This window comes from Lethenteron reissneri, chromosome 2 (genome assembly GCF_015708825.2).
Source record: "Lethenteron reissneri isolate LAM-NWPU_2019-01 chromosome 2, ASM1570882v1, whole genome shotgun sequence".
Lineage (NCBI taxonomy): Eukaryota > Metazoa > Chordata > Hyperoartia > Petromyzontiformes > Petromyzontidae > Lethenteron > Lethenteron reissneri.
The window spans coordinates 1,379,398-1,404,791 of NC_083780.1; the positions used below are offsets into that span (position 1 = coordinate 1,379,398).

Below are 25,394 nucleotides of genomic sequence, written 5' to 3' on the forward strand. Positions count from 1 at the left end.
CAATAGTTGCTAAAGATAACATCATCACTCCCAATACACCAGCCAATCATCTATGAAGAATAAAACCAGAACACACATGGCCGCAGTGAAGTCACTATGCAACATGGCTACCATCACGTCATCGCCCCAGTGCACTTCAGCCGGACTGTGACAAGTTGTACATTGTACATCATACTATAACAAAACAAGCGTGAATTTGTTATATGTTTGTCTGTCCAGATTTTGTTTTAAGCCCATGGTTTTATCGCTTAACATTTGTGAAACATTGTTATTCAATCAAGTACTGATTGAATGTATTTTAAAATGTCACTAAAATTTTTTTATAAAAAATGTGGGGAACATTACATCCGATTTACAAAACTGGATCTAATGCGACATGTGCATACAGTATAAGGCTGCCATCGATGATTTATGACACAGAAACTTCATTTACGGCCCTTCGGCCCATCTTCTTAACAGTGATGTTTTTACTGAGCAACGTAGTAGAAAGTGATTTTTTAAAAATATAAACGGTAATCTCATTTAAGCAGAGAAAGGAATAAAACAAGGTTATAAAAACGAATTTTAAGCATTTATAAACATTTACTTGGCAATTTCAGTAAAAATGTCACGTGCAATACTGCACTGTACACTTAACATGCTTGGCCCATCAATTTATAGCACTAGGGAACTTTTCTAACATGTTATAGTATAAAGGGTTAATAATTTTTATATTTAACTAAATCCCATAGCCTCATAATCGTCTCCATTAAGTTTCCCCAGCCACTCATCTCCAAGATAACCCATCTTTCACATAATTCAGTTGTATCAATTTCACCACTCTTCGAAACCTACTCGCAAACTCAACTTCCACCATCTCACTTTCACCCGACCCCAATATCTACGCCGAGCAGTTAAGACATTGACCTTAGGGCTGCACTCGACAAGCTCGCGGCCCTAAAATATCCAACCACTTGACTATCTTCCCATGATTTTTGCTTGCTTTCTCTTGCTGCCATCCTCGCCAAGGAAACCACAATGCGGCTCGAAAGGACTCTTACACATAGCGGGTAACCTGTTGACCGGGCTCTACTGTGCTGTATGCAAGACAGCTAACGCACTAATTATTGCCTCGTGCTCTGCCCACCGGCGTGTGGACATATCCTGACACTCAGCAAGTTCCCTCTGCTCTGAGGTTAAAGGAGCAGCTGGGTATCCGGCTCAAGGGAACTCAACATCAAGTCTCCCAGCTACCTACCCTTGCCTCCCGGCAAGAGACCAGGGGAATTAACTGCCAAGAATTGCCCATGAGTGGCACTACCAAGTACGTCTTTATACCGCATCGCTCGTCATGCAGGTTAACAAGGAGCATGCAGTCTGGTTTTTCCCTGGCCACCTGTGTCAAGTGTTATGGTGGACATGACCAAAAGACTATGCAAACCATTTTGAGGGCAAAAACAAGTATCATGGGCCTCCAAAGAGGTATGTTGGCATGGTGCTAGTGAAACCACAGCAGGAAACCACACCATCCTGTGGTCAGGGCCTCCTGATGGCTCTCCCCGGCTTGCTGGGGTGGCTATTGCCCTTGATCGGACAGCCAAGCCAGCCCTATGAGAATAGCACCTTGTGAATGTCAGGCTACTGATGGATAGATTCAGGAACACCATAGGTGATTTATACACTGCCATAACATACACACCGACATCAGACCACTTAAATCAGTTTCTGGAACAGTCACTAAACCTGACACAAAACGACGGGACCTCATTATGTGCCTCGGAGATTTCAATGCAGTCTCTGGCACTGCCAGAGAAGGCTACCAAATTGTGACCAGCCCACATGGCAGCAGTAATTGGGCTTAAAATTGGTGGGTGCTGGTTCCAGCGCTGTGACATCCACAGACTTACATGGTTTTCAAACGACAGCCACAGAGAAAGAAATTGACCATATACTCATTAACTCCAGATGGAAAGCTCTGCAAAATTGCAGGTTTACCATAGCTTGGAATTTGACACAGATCATTGCCCAGTTATCACAACCATCGGTATCAGACTCAAACCATTTCCTAGCAATAAATCACAACCGTCACCCCGATATATAACAAGTATAACCCGTAAAAACAAAGTTTTTCACTATAAATCCTTTATATGCGTGGCGGCTAGAGTCCTCTCGTCCTCTGGCTTGAGATGGCTGCCACCTATGGGTCAGATGATTGCATGGCAGCATTAAGCAATTGGTAATTAAATATATTTTTGTCATAAAAAGTGTAAAATTTAGGGAAAAAAAATTCACGAACATTAATTGTCACGCACAACGAGTCTGTGTGGAAAATGTCAGCTCGATTGGATGACGGGAAGTGGGTTAAAAAACGACCGAAAGATTTGCCCGGTCCTAAGCAAGCAAGCGAACTTAATATAAAGGATAAAAAAACTCTCAGACCCAGCATTTGAACAGCAATTCACGGTCGATATTATAAACTAATTTTCTGCCTTATCAAATGAAGAGCCAACAGACTGGAACCATTTAAAGATTGTCAACAATGCGGCCAATATATGTCTTTTGAAACTCGTAATATAAAAAAGTGCATCAGTGACAAGGCATGGAGTGTAATTGACAAGAAACGTAAAGCACGATTAGCAGGGTCTGACCAAGACTACAAGGACATAAGGCAATGCAAGAACCAGATTCAGGGTAACCACCAGAGATGGGCAGAGGAGAAAGCTGCAGCAGTGGAGCAAGCTGCAGCAGTGGAGCAAGAATTTGCGAATGGTCAAGTTAAGGATCCCTTTGCAAACTTCAGGCAGCTCCGGGGAGCTGATTACGCAATTTCCAGCCCAATCATGGACTGCAATGGCATCCTTGTCTGCGATAGGAGGCAGAAATTAGCACGCTGGAAAGCATTCTATTTTTAGTTTCTGAATCACCCTCCATCGTCCCCCTCTGAAGAACACCTGCAAACCGCAGCAACAGCAACTGAAGATCCCAAGATCTCTTGCTCTGAGCCATGGGAGGAAGAAGTGATGGCTGCTCTTGGAAAAATGAAAAATGGCAGGGTACCCGCAATTTGCAACATCTCGGCAGAAATGCTGAAGTCCAAAGGCCCAGTTGTCATCAAATCGCTAACAAGGATCTTCCAGCACATGTGGAGGACAGGCTCGGTACCAGCAGACTGGAAGAAAGGTATCATTCTGCCTTTCCACAAGGGTAAGGGGAGTAGACACGAGTACAAGAATATTCATGGCACTCTACTCTCATGCCCTAACAAGTTATTTTCCTCAAAATTGCTGCAAAAGTAAAAAAATCTTTGAGAAGTGCGCCGCATGGAACAGAGCGGCTTCACAGACGGACGCTCCACCATAGACCGTATCACCACATTGACCTCTCTCATACAAACAAGGAGAGATTGGCATGTAGCCTATGTAGATCTCAATGCTGCTTTCGACTCTTGTCGACCGAAAATATCTTTGGCTGCTCCTCACACACATTGGATTGCCACAGAAGATTGTGAATCTAATGAAGAAAGCTCAACATGGACAATCAGTGTAGACGGAGAGTTGTCCGAGTGGATCACTATCCAAACCAGCATAAGGCAATGCTGCAGAATTGCCCCGAACCTGTTCCTTGCCCCACTGGATTGGATACTGCAGCGCACGGTCCATAAAGGCTTGCTGGGATTAACCCTAGGCAACGAGGTCTTCTTCACTGGCCTGGACTATGCAGATGATGTTGCCTTGCTAGCTGAAATGCTTTAAGTTTAATCCGAGTTAGGCCTCGGCAAGGTCAGGTAATTTACCTTTTTTACCAGGTAAAAGGGTAAAGGTGTCGACCATGTTAAGGGGTAAGGTAAAGGGTAGGGTAAAGGTCGTGTGGAATAATTACCCGGTAGGGTAAAGGTAGCGCGAAGTATTACCCGGTAAATTCCCTGTTTACCACTGGCTAAAAGCTCCGTGGCGCAGTCCGTGGCCTCCATTTAAAATTGGAATCATTCATGTCGGACCAGATGGAGACGGACCACATTCTTGAGGTAGAGGATGAGGTTGAGGATGCCAGCAACGGCATTTTCGGGGTCGCTCCGAACAGCAATCGAAAGAGGCAGCGGCATGTGTTCCCGTGGGAGCACATGCACGATTGGATGGAAGGTGGTCCCCATGTGCAGCAAGGAAAGCGGCAGTGCGTACACTGCCACATGTGGTTTTCCTCCCACACGAACGCGTCGGGGTGAAAAGCCCACCGCAAGAAGCACAATGTGCTTGCCCCAGGCAGCAAGGTAAGGATGTCGGCGTCGGCGAGCCGCCTAATGCAGCAAACGCTGAGCAGGCCAGCAATCCCGAATCGCCTCCTGGTAAAGTTTGAGAACGCGGTGGTTGATTGTTATCCAAGGTGCAATCTCTTTGCGAGCCGCCGGTAGCGACAAGTCCAAGACCTTGATCCACACATTGACGCAGGGATACGAGGACCCGTTGACCCGCACCATCATTCACAGAATTGTCGAGCATCACGCCATTATGCTTTCCATCGTCGGGGCGTTCTTTTCCAACCTGGACGTCGCCATCTCGCTCATCATCGACGGGTGGTCGAACCGCAACCTGAAGGGATTTTGGATGGTCACGGTGCACTGGATCGACACCAAATCTGGTGCGTCGAAATCCATGCTGTTGACGATCCTCGATGCGCAGTCCAAAAACACATTGGCACCACTCTGTTTGAGCACCTCCAAAGCCTCGGGCACAATGTCTCGACCAAGCTACTCACTGTCACCAGCGACAATGGCTCCGATGCCGTCGGTGCTGTCAAAACGTTGTTTGCTCTGGTCAACGCGGACACCAGATGAGCAGTTGCGGGTTTGCCACCATATTCGTTGCGCAGATCATTCGGTCCAGATCGGCGTCGTCCAAGTTCTCAAACTGATCAAGTCGACCAACGCCGAACTGCGAAAGGTGCTGGTCAATATCAGGCGCAGCAAGGTCATCCCGAAATTGTACCGCCGCGAGGCCGAGATCGCCAAGCTCACCAGCAAGGAGCCGACGCACCAGGACTTGCCGACCAGGTGAAATTCGACTTTTGACATGGGCGACGACACCATCAAAAAGCGTGTCCCATAGGATATTATCATGGCGAACTTTCAGGATGTGATCGGCGTCGGCGCTTTCTCTGAACTGCAGTGGGCAAACATCGATGGCGTGACAGCATTCCTGCGAATGCCGCGCCAGGTTATGACCTCATTAGCGGTGGACCGCAAGTCGACATTGAATCTCGTGCCGGTGACGATGGAGCACCTGATCCATCATTGCGATTGCGTTGAAGCCACTCTTAGAGCAATCAATCAGTCCTTAACCGCGATGGGGATGAAGGCCGAGCTGGTGCTGTACCGCGACTTCCTGGTTCAGGAACCCGCCATTGTGGCATCCTACTTGAATCTAGAGCTGCCGAAAACGACAGACCAAGACGAGCTGGCTACACTGAAGGCCACGATCTGCTGTGTCCTGCAGCATAACTACTCGGACGTGCTCGCCATCCCGCCGACGGCAGTCGCTGTCCATATGGAGGAGGGGTCGCTATTCAGCACCCTCGTCAGCAACATCGGCAGCTCCATCGACGACGGCGATGAAGTCGATCATTTTCTGAGCATGGGCGTCACGACCGCCAGCGCATACATTGATGTAATGCAGTGGTCTCTCTGCAAAGAGCTGATCCCCGCCCACAACAAAATGGCCTGCCACTACTTGGGAGCGCCGGCGATGTCAACTTTCAGCGAACGCGCAAATAGCGGAGCCGGGCGGAAGTTCACATGCGTTCACCAGTCGCTGTCGTCGACGCTCTCCATCCAGTCTATGTGCTTGCGCTCGTGGAACGTGGCCGGCTGCCTAAAGGTCCCGTCTAACTGGGCCGGAGCGGCGCAGGATTTTATTGCCCGTCCTTCATCCGAGGACGGCGGCAATGACGAACTTGATCAGGTTGTTGATGAGATCGTCATCGACCAAGACGACTGGGACGAGGAGGTTATGGAGGGCGGTGTCGTCGACAGCCTCAATGCCCAATTCGAGAGTATTCTATATGAATAAAGCACTCTACCTAGCATTTACCTGTTATAAACCTTTCTCATGTGTAGTACCCCAGTAATTACCCTGTAATCGGGAAATTTGTATGGGGTAAGGGTAAAAGGTAGGGTAAAGGTAGGCTCGTTGCTTTTGAACTTTTACCTTACCTTGCCGCAGGACTACTCCTAGTCGTTGAGATCATGCATAGTGAAGCCCTCCCATTTGGCCTGGATATAAACTGGGCCAAAACAAGACCACTAATGACAGACCACAAAACTTGCCTGAAGTGGTAATAGCAGGCAACAATGTTGAATTGGTAAAATCGTTCATCTATCTCGGCTGCACTATTCAACACACTGGAAGCAGCGAGGTATAAATTAAAATGCGAATCTCAATTGCATGCGAGTGCATGAAACAGCTCGACAGACACATCTGGCGTTCCAGCATTACAACAGCAACAAAGATTTGACGAGACGATGCATACATCCTTCCTGTACGACTGTATGTTCTCAGAAACATGGTCAATGATGGCATCCCCGAGCAAGAAGTGGGATGCCTTCGACCAGTGGTGCCTGCGACGGATACTCCGCATCCACTTCAGTAAACACATCACCAATGCCAAGGTCCCCCTTCGCACTAGTTGTCTGACAGTGCATGAAATGGTCAGAGCCAGAAGACGTTGCCCGGGTGGACGCATCAACAGATTATGCCAGAGCCCTGCACGCGATGATCGACGGCCCACCATGGGACTGGAGGCGCCCCTGGGGCAGACCACGGTTTACATGGACTTACACAATTGAGGCTGATCTTAGACACCATGGCTTTGTCTTACATTCAGCATGGAGGCCAGCGCAGGATAGGATTGCTTGGTGGCGGCTCGTGGGGACTGCTATGGCCCGAGGGGCATACACATGATGATGATTATTCAACAGCGACCGCTCTGACTAGGATCCTGGACGACATCCTTGCCATTATCGATTCCGGTTCCATTGCTTTACGCGTCAGCCTTGACATTTCCTCAGCCTTCGACACCGAATCAATCGCCTCGAGTCAGACTCTGGGATCAGCGGGACCGCATTAAACTGTATTTCATTTCTCTCAGGCAGGTGTTTCACCATCAAGTGGGAGCTTCTTCTAACGAAATTCCGTTAACATGCCGAGTACCTCAAGGCTCAGTCCTGGGTCCCTGCTGTTTTCCGTTCTATTAATCTCTCATTGGCCGACTGATCGACAGCTTCAACATCTGCTACCACTCCTACACCACTCTTCTCATCACCTCCATTAAATCTCCCAGCAACCCGGGTATCGGCCGTCTTTCCGCTTGCTCGACCGCATTACAGCACTGGTTTTCAAGATCACGACCTCTCCCTAAACCCTACCAAATCCGAGGCCATCTTAATTGGTACTAGGCAGAGACTGGCTTCACTCCCACTCCCCTCGGGAATCTCAAACGCTGGTTCCTTAGTTCCGTTCTCAGACCATCTCCCATTTCTTGGCATCACTCTGGATCCCACTCTCTCCTTCCGACACTCATATCAACCTCATTCTCAAGTCCTGCAACTACCATCTCAGGGCCCTCCACCATACACGTCAGCTCATCACCTTCCAACATCGCAAATACTCTCGCCTACAGAATTGTTGGGTTGCGGCTCGACTACTGTAGCTCAGTTCACATCCTGTCCACTCTAAGCAACCAAAATAAGCTGCAATGCCTCCAAAATTACACTGCCCGAGTTGTCCATGGCCCCTGCAAGCCTTGCCCTGACTCTGTCCATCCTTCGTACCCTTCATTGGCTGCCCATTTCGACCAAAATTACCTTCAAGATCGCTTGCCTTTGCTACCACGCCCTAAAATCCGGTAACCCACTTTACCCAAGTTATCTGTTGATGCCTTATACTTCAATTAATCATAGAAACCTTCAGTGCGTCACAGAACCTCCTTGAAACTCCCAGAACAAGGACTCCAATTGCTTCTCGTTGTTTCTCCGTCCCAGCACCCGCCATCTAACGGTAATCCCTATTGAAGTATGGTGCCCTTCATAGACATGCATTTAAATGTATTACAGTGATACCTCGGTTCACGAACGCTTCGGTTCACTAACAACTCGGTTCACGAACAGAAAATTTCATTAAAATATGCTCCGGTTCACGAACTCCGCTTCGGTTCACGAACAGGAGCCGCGGCCATTTTTATGCTAATTCCAGGCTGTCACATGGTCGTGACTTCCTGTAGGAAGATCGTGGAGAGAAGCAGAGACACAGAAAGAAGTACTGTGAGTACTGTGAAGGCACTTTCAGTGACTTTTTGATTTTTGGTGTGTTTAGCACATACAGTACTGTACTGTACTACTGTACTGTACAATACTGTACTTACTGTATTGTACAGTTCACCCGTTTGAGTGCTTACTGTCTCCCACCCGCCTTCCACCTGCCTTCCTCCATGCCAGAAGTCATCTCAAGCAAGGTTAGTGTTCTCTCTTTATAAATTACTATACTATACAGTACTACAGTAATGTGTATTGTCATTTGTTTCATATTTTCGTGCTTCAAAAACCAAAAAAAAAGGTCAGAACGGATTAACCGGATTTACATTGAACCCTATGGGAAAATGTGCCTCGGTTCACGACCAATTCGGTTCACGACCAGAGTCAGTTCACGAATTAAGTTCGTGAACCGAGGTATCACTGTATTTGATGACTAGCTTTTTTGCCCGTCCAAGGACGGGTGTATATTGCAGTAAATCTAAAATATTCAATACAAAAATTGTTCAGCTCATGATTATTGATGGGGGGGGGGGAGGGGGCGGTGTCCTACGTGGAGTGTCATCACGCGCGGGACCCACACATTCTTGCCTCATATTAGTAATTCGCTTGCACGCAGCACTAAGGCAGTGGCAATCCGAATGGATAAAACCAGTTTTAATTCTTTCAATTTCGATAGATTCTCTAATTATTCTTGGCCAGTAGTAGCTACTTTTGCACAGAACTTCAACATTATCAAAATCAATTGAGTGTCCTTGTTGGCACGCGTGTTCTGCTACTGCTGACAGTTGTATTTTGGAGGATTTAATATTTATCTTATGTTCTTTTAGTCTCGTGCTGATCATTCGTCTTGTATGTCCAACATAACATTTTCCAAATGTGCAGTTAATCCTTACACACCTTCTGTTGATAGCTTTGGTAATACATCTGTTGTACCAAATATTAATATCTGTATTTTATGTACCATGCCAAATCTGACTCTGATGTTTTGTTTTTCCAAACATCTGGCTAGTTAATCAGTTCCTCCCGCAATGCACGATATTTTGATCGTTTTAATTACTTGGGCAGTTTGAATGCCCATGTCATTCGATTTGGTTTTGTCATTCAATGCCCTGTTGATTTGTGCATCATTGTAACCGTTCATTTTCAGCGTGGACCTCCAATTCCATGGGCGCTTTCTAGGGCATGGAGCATTTAACATGCAGACACAGAGACAATAACACACAAAGAGACAGATACAAGAATACCGGAATCCCCCATTATAAGCAAGGAATGCGTTCCTGAGAGATGCTACTTAAAAATTACTAAAAATAAACTTTAATTCCCCATAAATCAGGGGTTGCATTCCTAGCCCACATTTCTGTATTTTTTTGCATGACTAAATGTCATGAAGCCAACGAAAATGCATGATTAGGAGTTAACATACATTTTAACTCATAATAAATACAAATACAGGCAGTCCCCGGGTTATGGAAGGGTTAGGTTCCGAGTATGATCCGTAACCCAAATTTTTCATACGTCGGAAATTGAACAATTTTCCCTCAAAATCAAGGTAAAATCAAGGTAAAATCCCATAGAAAGAAATAGTGCCTCCCCTTCCTGATTAATAGTTGGTTTTCTCTCAGTACTGGATTGCGCTGTAATCCGTTTTCTATCGCTACCTTTATCGTATCACTGTACATACTTTCTGCACTTCCTATGATTTTCATTTCATCGAATGTCTACCCTCACATTACCCATAATTAAACTAATGGAACATATACTGTATTAAATTCCTTCCCCCCCCCTGCAGCCGATCTCTCCAGTGCTGCTGCGGTGGTCCACTTTGCCCCGCCTCCTTCCCCTCCCACTTCTCTCTCCCCCCCTACTGCCGAGTCATATATAACCTCGTGCCACGGCAGATCTCTCGCCTACTTCAGCAGTTTTTTCTTGCTGTTGTTGTCCCACCTGATGACAATTGCTTGTGTTGCGATCGAAACATCATGATTTATTATTTTCTACCTACGTAACTTTACCGAAAGAACAAAAGAGTATGTATCCAATTGTTTATGAAAACCACAACACATTTTAATATTGTTAACAGAAAACATTAACTTCTGAATGTTCGTTTACCATGCATTAGGCTAGGTCGAGACTTCTCCGATCGCTGTTGGCTGAGACCATACGCAATGTGTAGTTGTGTTCAATAAAGTACATATAGTAGATAACTCATTAAATTATCTTAAAATGAAGAAAACTATCAATAGAATCATGGTGAAAAAAGAAAGTTCTATGTATAGAAAACAAATTATGCAATGCTACAACAAATTCCATTTACCTTAATCCTAGTGAAGGTTGGGCTCGGTAAAGGCAGTGTTTTTGGTTACGCCTCGCTCTGCGGTATTCATCCACAACCTCATCGCATTGCAGTATTGGCGCTTAAGTGACTAATGCAAACATTTCCGCATAGAGTCTTGATTTTTTTTTAAACATGTCTCATGGGAGCATTTCCGTAAAGTTGGATTTCCTTAAATCAGGTATTCCGCAACCCGGGAACTTACTGTACAGGAAAAGCTCTGAATCCACTTTACCATCTGGAATACTCTATCAACCAACATCTCTCATAAACGGCAATACAAATCTTCCTTCACATATCCAGAGAAATTCTGATAGCCATCCGGCATCTTGCCATCAGCTTCTCATAGATGTTGTTTCAGGAAACTTCAAGACACTCCTGAGTGGTGTCGCTTGTACACAAATTTAGCTCTTGCCGGGGTTAGTTTTGGCCTTTCACAGGTATAATGAACACTTAACCACTGTATCATTGGCTGCTACCATGGTGCGGGGTGGGTGGGAGACGGGAGGCAGTCGCCCCTAAACCTTTGCCATGGAAGCATCTCGTAGACAAAGACGCCCAGTGTATAGCCTATTAACAGACTGTTGGGCAAGTCCTATTAGCGATCGCCTATGAAGGCCAGCACAGCACACGAGGGGGATGGGTGGCCAATTCCACGCCCGGCCGCCTTTGTCTCCCAAGTGGTGTTGTTTACGCATCTCACCAGGTACTTATTTAAAGCTGAGTCGACCTAGGGGAGGACTAGAACCGATTAAGATCATCGTTACTGGTATTGAGCGTGAGTGGGATTCGGAACTCGGATTGCCGAGTTCATAGCGCAGCGCGCTAACCGTTGAACTATTGCTCCTCACTTGCAAACACACACCCGCTTTGGATCATCATCGGTAAGTACAGTAGTTATACTATTTGTTGAGAATTTGTTATATAGGTTTGCTACAGGTTTATTTTAATTATTAATTTTTTTGTTTATTTGGCATAAAGTACAGTAGAGTGCTTATTTCAATTGTGATTTTGGTTTCCATGTACCTAACACCATTATTTAGGTACGGCTCAAGTATTGAATAAAAGTTTTGTCTTTCGCGTCACTTTCTAAAAATGCGATACTCAAGAATCTTACTTAGAAAATTTGGTTAACCATAAGTATAGCACTCAGATTTGATTAATCAGCACCCTCTATTCCCCAAGGATGCCAGATAACAAAGGTTAACTGTAATCAGATCAAACTTATCAGAGATTGTTTAAGAGGTGACTAATAGAGGCCTCTTGGGGCGAGTACTGGTGGAGTTATGAAACAAAGGGGCAGGATCACCTGCCTCTTCATCTACGATGAAATTGGAGCCACAGGAATGTTCACCATAGGAAGCGGCTCTTTTCCGGGCTATCTTCCTCACTTTCTGGCTTGATTGCAGCATGTTTAAAAAAAAAAATAAGCTGTCCAAACACAGCTGTGCAGCATTTTTCTTCTTCTGCTGATACGTCTTATCACAGTGAAGGTTAATTAACATTCGTGATGGCAGTGCTATCTTTCATTGGCCTCTTCTTCAGCCCATTGTTGTTGTGCCAGCTGCATCAGATCCTCATTTGACAGGTCCTCACCATGGGAGTCAAGCAATGCCACCAAGTCCATGTCCTCTACATTGTGTCCAGCTTCCCTCCCCACGTGGAGGGAAATCATTTATATCTGCTATATGTGTACAATACAGTATTACAATACAGTATTACGTCGCAAAATAGTCGAAGTTTTCAGCACGTGAATTCCTATTTTTTTTTTAAACCACAGTATTTGCCCCTTTTTTAAAGAATGCATATGAAAAACATTGCACTTACAATGAAATATGTTCACTAATTAAACGGCAACGTAAATGTGAAACAATCTGGCAACTTATAGTGAAACTTTGTGAAGCGTTCCTGGGCAAACAAAAAACATGTTTCTGGGTTTAATATGCAACATTATCTTTAACTAGGTATGCATTAACGGTGTATAATGGAGAGCATTGTGTACTGGGTATGCATTAAATGAGGGAAGCTACATTACCCGTCACAAATTAAATTACTTATATTAAACATAACCCATAAGTCACAAAAAATTCCAAATTCGCTGTGCTTAATTTTGCGGGAAGCTAATGTTAAACATTTAGGTTTAAGCATTACCATTGTGTATAATAATTCTAATTTGCATTAGCAAACAATATACCACCATGCATCAATAGATACACCTTAGGCTCTGCCATGTCCGCGACCAACTGGGCCCACCTCAGGCATGAACATGTGCACGGCCAGCTAGGCCTGACTCAAGTTCAACCATGTGCCCGATTAACTAGGCCCGAACACAGGCCCGGCCATGTGCGCTGCCAAGCAGCTGTGTCCAATACGAAGGCTCAATCACACAATTACTGGGCCTCATTCAGGCTCCACCATATGCATTTTATCTAATCCTTGATGGCCATCCACACCATTATCATTAAACTGTATGAATATATGTAATGAAAAGTTAGTGAATATATATGCATTTCTACCCTGGTACTACACTATCTGCTCATACTGGATCACAAGTCGGCCCCACAGATACAGCAGCCCAGTTTTACTGCACTCCCCAAGGACCAAACGGTGCTGTGAATTTTAGTTGGACACGGTGTAATATATTGGGACCAAATTTAGAAAATAATTACCATTTTAGCTTTACCAACTCTAGATTTACACTACAGAAGCTGAATGTGATTCGTGTAATTCTGTAATAAGTGATGGTTATATATCAGAAATCAAATATCCGATATCCGTGCATGCGCGTCCTCACTTATAGCGCATGATGTGATTGGCAGACGGGGCCTAAAGTACTGCCCATCTGCCTCGTGCTAAAATACCACCATTCAATCGCGACACATCACTCTATATGCTTGCCAGTGTTCCGATTTGTACCAAAGTCACAAAAAAATATTTTGCGATCCATGTATTGCCCACCACTGACTTAACCTTAAGGTGAAATCTTGTTTTATACAAGTTTGCTAGAACGCAATCATAAAAGCCTATCTTGAACCTATTTAACTATAAGTTTTAGTTTTGGGTTAGCCCAGTGGTCATCACTAGTTTTTAGAGGGCCACTTTCGCCAATAAGACGCCAGTGTGAGAGCCGCCACACATTTGAAACCATTGGGGGTTTGACAGCACGATTATGGGGGGGGGGTGGGGTGTTTTCACATTTGAGTTTTGTCAGGGGCTGCACATCAGCGACCGCACTAAATGCCACCAGGGGCCACCAGTGGCCCGCGGGCCTTGCAATGAAGAACACTGGGTGAGCCCTAACGCAACTAAAAATGTATTTTCTTACTAATCAATATTGACATGCAGTCACTTTTAGATGAAATATTAATGTTATTTTGTGTCAGAATTTAATGACGTGTTACATGCCCCATCCACAGCAAAACGAGATTGTTAACAGGCTGAAACAAGCCACAATCCTTCTAAATGAAAGAAACACACGATTTACCTGCTTGAGTAACTGCTGTTCTTGATTTGAGGCCTCCATTGCTGCCAGTGTGCGGCGGGACAGCACCACCTTGATGATACAACCTGGGTACATGTTCACCGTCCGCATCAGGTTGACCACCTCCTGTGGGTCCATATATGGGTGATTGAGCACCACCACCGGCTGATTGGCCCTTGGCTGTTTGTGAGCCTGCCTGATGTACAGAGGCTTGATGGGCAGGGATAGCGGTAGCTGTGAAGAAAAACTGGAACATGCATTGGCCGTCTGAAGCTCTTTATCGTCCACTTTCTTCTTCAAAGTCCGGGCTGGTTTGGTGAACTGCTCTTTGGATTCACGGACAGATATAGGTAGAAAGCAGGCTTCATTTGAGGGACTATTGGGTTTCGTTTTAACTACTCTCAAAGCTGTGTTGTGTTTTTCCTGGAAATATGAAATGCAGGTAGCCAAGTAGGCAGATCTTGCTTGGGTTTTCATATAAGTAGATGCCATTACCGACTGAGGTTTGCATGTGGGTTTTCTTATTTTTATCTTTACTTGGTTAGTTCCTTGTATTTTCCGCTTCAATGGAGAAAAGTTTGCAAATGTCACATGCCCAGGTTCACCTTGGGTGTCAAAGTTCACATCAGTTTCCGGTTCTGACACAGGTTTCCCTTCACGCATATCTGCCTCTGAGACCACTTTGATAACATTTGATACTTTGGAAGTCGATTCAACACCGCTTGCAAGGGTCTTGGGTGCTACAACATAGTCAGGCTTCGATGCAGATTTTAAATCACCCGCTTTTTTGATCTCCGTATTCACAATCGCGTGACGGGTGTTAGATATTAATTCACCACAGTGCGCAAGTGCCATGAGTGTTGCTGCTGCATCTTCAGCTTCTGATGCAGGTTCTCCTTGACCCAATTTTGCTACTGAATCTGTATCATTAGAGACGTAGACTCTAGACACACGTTGTACACAGCCTGAAAGAGTTCTTGGTGTTGTCGATTCTTCGGTTTCTAAAGAATGTACGGCTACATCTGACTTTGCTCGACCATCAATGTGTAGTTCTCCACCTGTTGGCTCAGCAGCACTCTTGTTCTGGTCCAACTGCGATTTCAAATCAAAGTCACGCTTTGTCATTTCATGGGCATTGTCTGCATATTCACCGTTTTTAGAAACTGCTTTATAAATCACTGACGCACAATTCATGTTGCTTATCAATTCTGATGATGCCATTTTAGAAATTACCACATTTGGTAGCAACCCACTTGGAACATTTCCCTGTGATTTGGAGTAGTGTTCACCTTGGACAAAAGGTGAAGAAATTGAAGCCGGCTGAACATTTGTGGTTTGAGATGTTTCCGTTTCAATATCTCTCAAATCTTTGACATTTCCAATTTGAGCTGTTTGTGCTGGCAACTCTGAAATGGGTAGCATTGCTCCGTTGATGGCAGGAAGAGCCTTGCAAGGTCCAACATCTTTCGGTTGACTTCTACAATCCCAGGCCACTTGGAAATGAGGTTCATGGTTTTCAGCTGAGCACATGGGTTGAGTGATGAGCTTGGAATCGGCAGACTCTTTAGGAACAGGAGGGTCATTAATTACAGCTGTACTTTTTAACAGACCTTCATGTTGAGAGATTTCTGTTTGCTTTTGAGAATCCAAAACACTGCTCTCCAACAGATGAGCATTCGTGAAACACTTCAAATTTGCAGATGCCAAAGGCTGTATGAGAGGTATGGGTTGTGGGGGCATTGTCTCAGGCTTCTTTGAGGAAACAGCAATTGTTGGACCTACCGTAAGCAGGTTTTGCGAGGGAGAACTGGACCCGAAACCCTTGTCAAAAGCACTCAAGGGGGTGAAAAAATTCAAAGTGTGTTGATTTATTTTTTCTGTGTTGCACGCTTTAGCTAAAGCTTGAGTCGATATCAATGGAAAGTGCAATTGTATTGGCTTGGCTGAGTTGGGATACGTTTTAATGATGATCGGAGGTGGTGGGGGAAGCTGAACTGTGGCGCTTGATACGGAGCGATGCAGGTTGTCGGCCTTGTTGGTTGCGGCAGAGATTGTCTGAGTGGGAAAAAGCTTCAAAGGTGGTACAGGAATCATCAGTGGTGGCATATTTTGTGAAGGAATTCGCACATGACTTGTGAGGTCTCCATTCATCATCCCGGACAAAACATTTTCCGGACAGGCTATCTGAGGGCCTGAATTTGCTCCTACTGAAAATAATATAAAGGGTGCATTTTGATTCATTATAGACGGTATCATTATAGATTGGGAATTGCTAATGATGAAACTCTTTGGAGCCATTTGATTTGTGGTAGCCGTAAGTGTGGTAGTTGTTGTGGACACTCCCATTGTTGACGTCAAAACATTCGTTTGTCCTCCAACCAATGGCTGAAATGAAAGTGTGCTGGGCAAAGTTACTACAGTCGTGCAGACAGGCATGGGAAGGCTACTCGGAGATACATCCGATTGTTTGGTCAACATCAAGGGTGCTGGCTGGGCAAATGAGTAAGTGGGCTGCTGAGTGGGTGCTTGACACTGGTTCTGCATCTCAGATGAAACCTTTTTGTGCATCACATTCTGGATCACTTTCGACACAACAGACGACTGAGGAATATCAGCTGTTGACGAGTGAAGATTGCCTTTGGTGCTTTTTTCTAACAGTGTGGGCTCTTGACTGGCAGCAGAATTATCAGACTTCGGTACAGAAGGCATAATCTTCATTACTCTACCATTTGTAAGCTTGACGTAAAATGGAAAATGTGCAGGAGACAACTTCGAAGCACCTTTTACCGGGATGAACACTTTGCTACCAGGCTTCCTGACCAAATCTTCCAAAATATGCGGTGGCAAAGTGAACTGCATGGTAGTGGGACTAGCAACAGCATTTGTATCTGGAGTCAAGACAGTGCTGGTGCTGTTACAAGCCATAATCCCATGGTCTGGTTGCATCGGTACAGATGGCTTTTCTTGCACCGTTTTCAATGGCTGACCGGGCATTTCTGGCAAAACAGATGTGAATGTGACAGGTGGTGAAGTCAGTGTGGTGGGAGAGGGAGTGGTGCATGTTAATGTAGTGCTTTGATTAGAGTCCAGTGATAATTGTGTGTCTGTTGGTGGTAGAGCAGGAGGAAGGACTGAAGCAGAGGTTGATTGTGGATGATTTTCACTCGGTAACATTTCATGGCGTGAATGTGAAACGAGAGGCTGCGTCAAATCTAAAGGGTTGCATTCTTCTCGTTGCATAGGTTCACCTGAAGACAATTCTGTGACGGTGCACAGCGGTTCAATTATTTGATTTACTGCTTTGGCAATAAGAATTTGTGAATGGCTTTCATCTGTAGGAACCTCAACGCAATCTTCCTGTAACTGTTCGGAAGGTTTACCAGAAGATGGTGTATTGGCGAATTCCATGCTTTGTGATATAGGCAGTGCATGCTCATTTGCGTCACTGAGAGTGGATTTTTGCTTGCTTTTCAGCAATGGTTTGGAACTATGCTTTTTCGGCCTACCACGCTTTGGTACACTATCAAATTTGCTCTCAGAGCTGAGGATTATGTCAGGATTCATCCAGGAATCACCTAACAAATATTGGTCATGTTTCAAATCAGCAGTGGCAATCAATTTAATTTCTTCAGCAACATCTGTTTCACTGCCATCAGAATTTGCAGACGTCTGCCTTCGGCTTGCTATGTTTTTCATCATTAACATCCCATTACACCCTTTGAGTTCATGTAGAGAAATCTCCCCTTCGATTTCTTTCAGATCATCTGACAAGACACTTGCATCTTTTTCCACCGATGCTGCATTCACTTGGACTGTTCCAGACTGCGGAGTGGATGCGTTGCCGAGATTATTTATGGATATATTTTCCGGCCTCCTGTTTTCATCTGGGACCTCAGGCTCAATCAGATCAGGTGGTTCAGACACTGCACGGTTCTCTTTGACGTTGTAAGTGTCGGTGGCTCTTTCGTGTGCACACTCTGGAGTAAGTGAAGACTTTTCAGAACTATTCTGAGGAATTGGCTTTATCACCTGCGAATAGTCCAGCCGAGTCCAACATATTCTCTTGGCATCGGATGAAGGATTATCTGTTACTTGTGCACCTCTTACAAGGGACTCAACAATGGACCGTTTGCATTTGGATGAAGCTGGCACAGCGAGGTTGTCTACAATGGTTATTTCAGGATCTTGCTGCGTTTCCTTGCGAGTAACAAATGCTCTCACACTGCTGGACACTGTGTCTTCAACATCTATGCAGTGTGACACCTGATTTTCTTTGATTGTCTCAGAGGAATCAGAATTTTTCTCCTGTTGCGGTATACTTGGAGATACAGATGAAGGCTGGTTTGTTTTGTCACCATCATTATTACTTGCTAGCTTGAACTGCACCAACTTCATCAGGGACTTTGTTTTACCAGAATTTTTGCTGGCACCAGAATTATCTGCTCTTGCCCCATTATTTTCTGTTGTCTTGATGGCATCCACCTCCGTTTTTTGCTTAAGCTTGATAACCACCTGCTTCTTACCTTCAACAAGCTTCACGCCCAACACCTCAAAAGTGTAATTGGCTGGAATTAAAATTCGGCTTCCTATGACCGGCAAAAGGGGACGATTGTTCATTGTCTTCTGCAAGACAGAAGTGTTTTCTTGAAGCAGAGGGACACTCTTGGTTGTGCTTTGCATCAAAAGATTACTTTTCTCCAGGACTTCTCCATCACCCAGCATCAGTAAATCAGGTTTCCGCATCACGTCAACTGTGCCCACATGATCGCCGCTCAGGATTGGCAACAGAGGTGCACTCAATCCTCCGTCTACACCAACCACATCATCCACAGTGGTTGAGTCACATTCGTTTGTTTCGTCAGGTGTGTCGCTTGCATTTACTTCCGGTATCTCATCTTTCCTCCGGCAGGGCGACATCAAGCTGTGAGAACGAAGAGCTTGGGCAGCCTGCTCTTCAGATGAAAAGCACTCTAAATTTACACTGTGCTTCTGAAGAGAATGCTTCTTTACCATACGGAGAACAGGATGTTGGAAATTACACTGATTACAACAGAAAACCTGCGCATTAGGGTCTTGCACAAATTTGCAAACCTGTTTCCGGATGACCGTCGTACTTTTGTTGGCTCCATTCCTTTTTCCCTTCGTCTTGTCCTTACAAATTGTGCAAGAAAACTTCAACTGCTGAAGTGGTTTAGCATTGGTCTTATATTTTTCTTCCTGCATGTGCTCATTGTAATGAAATTTCAAATTCAAGTATGCATCGATTGACTCCTTGCACAAGGGGCAATTGAAACTTGGACGAATGCCTGCGTGGGTTAAATTGTAGTGCCCTATCAGTCCACGTGGTGAGAACTCCACTGCCGTGTTCTGGGGACAATTATTTTTCTCCTCGGGCCAAGTTTGACCTGACGAGCCAAAACACATGTGAGCATGAAGCCCATCGTTGCTATTTACCTTTTGGTGGCAGCGGTGACAAAACTGGACAGAATTGCGCCCAGACCTTAGAGACTTTCCCTTCAGTGTTGCTGGAGAATTAGAATTACCCTGGTGTTCAAAGCAACCAGAGGGATCAGAGAGACTTGTGAATATCGATTCAGATAATTCACTGCTGTTTGGTAATGTAACTTCGCTGTCTGCCATTTCAGTCACAATATTGCTTGCCCTCACATCCGTTGCAATGTCACCGACTGGTCCATCATTTGGAATGTTTGCAACTGTCCCATCATTTTCAATGTCACTTGCACCTACATCATTGGCAATGCCAATGGATGCCACGTCAGTTGCAATGTAGCTTGCTTCTGCATCATTTACAATGTTGCTAGCCACTCTATTAATTGCAATGTCGCATGTACCTGCATCATTTTCAATGTTCAATGCTGCTTCGTCAGTCGGTGGCACAGATTCCTCAATCTCACTGACAGGAGATGCACAAACGGTGTTATTTATGTCGGCCACCAAGACAGATCTCATGCCACTGTAGTGAGGAGAACAAACATGAGGCCGGGAGAAGTCTTCAATCCACTGACTGCAGTGGCTGCATAGTTTGGCGATGTGTACTGTGGACTTAGGCTGCAGTTCGTGAATTTTGGGTACGTTAGCCACAGCTTTTACTCCACCAACACTGGTACTCTTCCTGGTGATGCCGCTTGCATTCCTATCAGAGCTAAGCCCTGCAATATTAAGTTTGTGGAGAACAACCCTTAACGATTTCAGCATGATGCCTCGTGCTCCTTCACACGCATTTTCCCTTTCGCACCGAGGCTTCCTTTCTTTCGAAGGACTGCAGCAACCTTTCGACGATGATCCACTATGGCCCTTAGGGAATTTGATTCTTCGTTTTTTGAAAGAGGGCATACTTTCTTCACTGGATGCATCTGAAGACATGGCTGGTGGCCTCTTCTTGTCTGAAATTACAATGTTAGTTGTTTAATTGCAAGTAAAACTGTACTTCTACTAATTTTGGACATGCAAGCAATGTTGAATGCATGATGCTTAATCTAGCCTACTCTCTAATAGGAAAATAATAATGTAAGGTTAGTAAATTATTTCCAAGCAATATGTTAAGCTGCAAAATGTTATTTTTTTATCCAAACGTATTCGGGTTCTGCAAAACATTTCATTTGTATTCTTTTATCAAGGCTGATATGAATCAGTCGATAGCTTTTTCAAGTTGATATGACTTTCAGACTAAGCTTTATTCTATGAAACAGTTGTGAGCAAGTTTGCAATGGGCAGTCAATTATAGAATGCTGAAACACAATGCACGAGTAATATGCAGGCGTGCATACACATTTCACAATTTTACTATCATTACTCATTTTAAAAATACTGAACACATTTAGTACGATTGTTGGATACTTTGGCTATGATCCATTGAATTAAAAGTATACACCTTTTGGTGGTACAATCACTGCACTATATTAAAATGTAATTGTGAAAAGTTATACATTTAACAGACTTATGTTTGTCAGTGATGTACAAAATAACATTTTTATTACCTTTGTCAAAAACTGATATGGTAGAGAAACGTGTGAGGAAGTGACCCAACAATTTCCGATGGCAGATACCACACAAAATTACAAGTTAATGGGATTCTAATTGATGTAAATTATACATTGTGGGCAGCAGAGGGCAGTGCAGCCAAATCAATTTCTGAACGTACTTCTGCCTCATCATCTGAGCGACTATTTTCGCCAATGAGCACTGACCAGCATTGTTCACCTCACTAATGTATGGCGTAGAAAGGCCATGATCATCTAGCAGTGGCTGACCAGAGGGGCTGTAAATGTACCTACATAAGCATAGTCTTATTTTGCCTTAGTTATAATAACTTTGGTATAACAGCTTTTATACTAGCGAACACCATGCCATATGAACCATATGGCAGGACCCCGGGGTCCCACAAGCCCCCAGCTCTCGCATAAACTGTGTTGCGATGTCATTTTGTCTGTTGAAGGCGAACGATATGGCAACCTATTCCTCTTGACAAGCTCTACACAATGTGATAATCAAAGTTACAAAGTTTAGTTTCTTCTGCTGCGCTTGGACAAAACATAATGATCTGCGCCAGGTGGGTCGCGGCGTTTATGTGCGCGGTGGGACGGAGTCGCCAAAAATAAATTAATTACGATTTTGACTTCCGTTCATTTGGGACCCCAGGGTCCTGCCATAAGGTTCGTATACATGAATAGCCTGGTCCTCTTTTGTCAGCCACGGTCAATCCACTGCTGTATGAAATCTTCCCCGAGCCGTCGCCATCTCTCGTGATCACGTGATGCGATAATCCACCAAGCAGCTGCACACAAGCCGATTCACTGCTTTATTTAATTATTGGATGTACCTTTGGACGCATTCCATTCCTTGACTGCAGCTCCATCTTTACTCTTAAATAGCGGTCATCATCCCTTCTACCCATGATGCGTTCTGCCCAAGCCCACTTACGTTTGTTAACAGTTTAAATTGTCTTATCTTATACTCTACCTGTATGTCATCTAATCCACGTGATCCTGTCTCTCAATGTAATTTCACTCAGTCATTCCACTGTGGAATATCAAAGCACTGGTCCAACTGAGCAGTAAAATATGCTCGCTTCTACATTATTTTCAGATTCTTGCATGGGGGGGGGGGGGGGGGGTGCTTGGCCAATTATTACAAAATGTTTTGTGTGTGGAGAAAACAGATTACTAGGAGAAACCCCAAATACACACAAGACGGAATAACATTGTCTGCTCAGATGGGATTGCGAACCCACTTCATGCACTGCCACCTACTGGCCACCTCGCAGACCAGCGGGTTTGTGAGTTGCAATTTTCAACTTTTCCAATGCGTCTTAATTGTTAATAGTACACACAGTAACAAAGAATAATCGTATGTTTAGCAGAAGGACCGTGGAACAAGAAACAGAACAAAGACCAAAGATAGGCACTGGCCTAGCAGTAAAAACTAATAATTAGCGAAAAGGGGTTACAAAAAAACCATGAGGCTAATGTAAGACAAGAGGTGGCAATCTCATTTGGCCCCATCGTCTTTAAAAGATGGAATGGAAATAATGATGCTTTGGATGCATCTGTGTTTTAGGTTAAGGTAAAATATGAGAATGCATACCGAGATCAGCTGTTTAAGACGGAACAGCATGAAACATATGCAGAGGCTGACCATAGCAGGTTGAAATGTTTTTCAAAAGCTTAACATAAATACAATGAGCTTAAAGAAAGCGGCCAATCAGTACGTACTACCCACTATGAAACATGGCTCAGACAGACGGGCAAAACCAAAAACTGTAAAACTGCATAAAGAGGAATAAATGCATACTACAAGTTGAACTGAGAAAGAGGAAGGCAGGAATTAAGAGTACACAGCTTAACGAAAATTTAAACGACTGTATTATGAAAAGGTTTGGACAGGGCACGTCACGGTTTGAAGAAATGACCGATGGGCAAGAATGCCGAACGTCCAGCGAGGAGATGAAGCGACGGAATCAGCTCGTATGCAGGCGGTTGGGTAAGATTTGTTACATCACTGGATCGCGGGTCTTGGCGGCTTTAGAGGCCTTCATCCAGCAGCGGATTGAACACGGCTCGACGACGGGGTGGTTTGGGGGGGGCTTTGCGAGTCTGTGACGCACGATGTGCGCGTAACTCGTCGCCAGGGGGCCGCATCGTCCCCCCCCCCGGAAGTGACTCACAACCACCACCACAGCCTTAGCAGCCCACAACTGCCGCGCCTCCAACAAAGGCGAATCGAATAAATCACACCAAAACCGACAGCCATATCCCCGCGCCCCCACCCCCTCACAAACATCACCGCTATTATCGCCATCACCACCACAGTACAGCGACCGCTACCAGACTCGCCGCTCCCTGCTCCCTTCACTGTTGTTTTGGGTGGCGGGCGGTGGCAATGGCGCCGCAGCCGCCGCAGCCGTCTTCGCTCTCCACCGTCAGCGCCGCCGAGACTCCCCGTGTTTCTATATATTTTAAACTTTCTGTCACATACTCTCTTGGTGTTGTTGTTACCTCTCTGCGTGCTGCTGTCGCTCTTGCCGCTGGAGTTGTCACGGTGGTTGTTGGTGTCGCTCTCGCCATTGCAGCCGCTTGCCCCGCTCATGGTCGCCGCCTCGCGCATGAATACACGCACACGAGCCGTGACGCAGCTCCGCCCCCCACCCCCAGATAACTCCGCGGATTGCGCCTGATGATGGCCGGGAAGCGAGTGGCAGTTTTAATTGTAACGCGCCGCTTTACATTCTGTGGGCGACGTCGGGGCTACGGAGAGCGAATGTGAGGCGGTTATCCTGCGAGGTCGCGGACTTTAAGGCGGGGAAGTGCGGGACTATTTTTTATGGCCGTGCCGCCATTTCCCCGCTCCAGTGCCTGTAATGGCGGACAGCCTCGGCCTAAATCAGTCGACCCCCTGACCCTGTTACATGTACAAACCACTTTAAGTTAAGGTTTATTTTACATTTTGAACATTTGAAATGGTTAGCTGAGGCAACATTTACACACGTGCGTTCATGAAACAGACTGCTGTGTCCGGTTACATTAACAACTCGAGTTTTAATTTGCACTGCTCTTAAATAAAAAAAAAATTAATAAAAATGAGCTCCACTTATTTGTAAATGCATTGTCCCCTTTAGTGTGTTGTAAACACAGCCTAAAGTCAACTTTCCTCCCAACTTGCACAGCCCAATGCTTTCACTGACGGTATTTGTGTGAAACAATCAAAGCTACATGAGGCGTTTATTGAACAATTTCCTCAATAACACAAAGCGAAATTCACTTAAATGTGTTGGGTATAAAAGTTGCATTAAAAACTTCAGTGCATTGCTTTCAGTGACAAGCATACTGTACACGTGTGAAAAATGTACCAGCTTAAAGAACTGCATAAATGATACCCCCTTTACACAATACACAAGGGAAAGTTACTGAATGTTATTAACCCCTCGGCTTGTCATGCTTTGACAGATTAAACATGATATACTGTTTGCGGTCATGTAATTTTTTCGGTAATAGCTCACTGGGGTCAGTTTCTTTTACGAGAATAACAGCGGGTTTCATTTCCCTTAAGTTTACAACTCACCTTACGTGTTTGATCTTTCGTCTTACCTTCTTAGGTACTATTTTCATCTTAACTTTTTATTCTAATTTATATTTTCATGTTATTAAGTCTTAAAACCTGTTCGTTGGTGTGGCCAACTCGTTTGCTCCCACGTTCAGCCTCCTAACCAACAGTCATTTAACGTACAATCCTGTATACATTTATAAATATATATTTACATCTTATTTCCACATTAACACACACATTCACTGCACTGAGACTCAAACAAATATACTCGTGTACTGTATATGCACACATACACGCAAATATACTGTTCACGTACACACGTTTTCATTTACATACACACATAGAGTCTGGTGAAACACATATATACTCAATAACCGCCATCAAAACCACTATTACTACCACTGACACAACTATTGCCACAACTACCACTACCAAAATCATTACCACAACCTCTACCACATGCACAACTACCACTTCAAGTATTGTACTACCTAATCCATTTCCTATACCCTCACCTTAACCACTACCACGGCCGTTACAACAAATACTATACTACCATCACCACAATCACTGTAACATTCACCTCGACCACGACTACTACCTCACCAACTGCCACTTCCACTAATCATCCACCACCCCCTGTATCTGTGTCTGCCTCCCCTAGTGGTGAATGGTGTCTGAACCAGTTCTGACGACCCCGTTCCTGTAATCTATGTTTGTCTCCCTCACAACTGCTG

The 25,394-nt window shown here is 44.8% G+C and overlaps 1 protein-coding gene across 2 annotated transcripts in view; it reads right to left on the minus strand.

The window, feature by feature from the left end:
* Positions 1 to 23,706, minus strand: part of LOC133340398 (uncharacterized) — a 34,035-nt gene extending 10,329 nt beyond the window's left edge. For both annotated transcript variants that reach the window (XM_061548580.1, XM_061548588.1), the window contains exons 1-2: positions 23,610 to 23,706; positions 14,098 to 20,498 (exon numbers count right to left, since the gene is read on the minus strand). In XM_061548580.1, the coding sequence (XP_061404564.1) occupies positions 14,098 to 20,498; positions 23,610 to 23,700 (6,492 nt within the window). In that variant the 5' untranslated portion in view covers positions 23,701 to 23,706. The remainder of the gene's footprint in view (positions 1 to 14,097; positions 20,499 to 23,609) is intronic.
* Between the last annotated feature and the right edge of the window lie 1,688 nt (positions 23,707 to 25,394).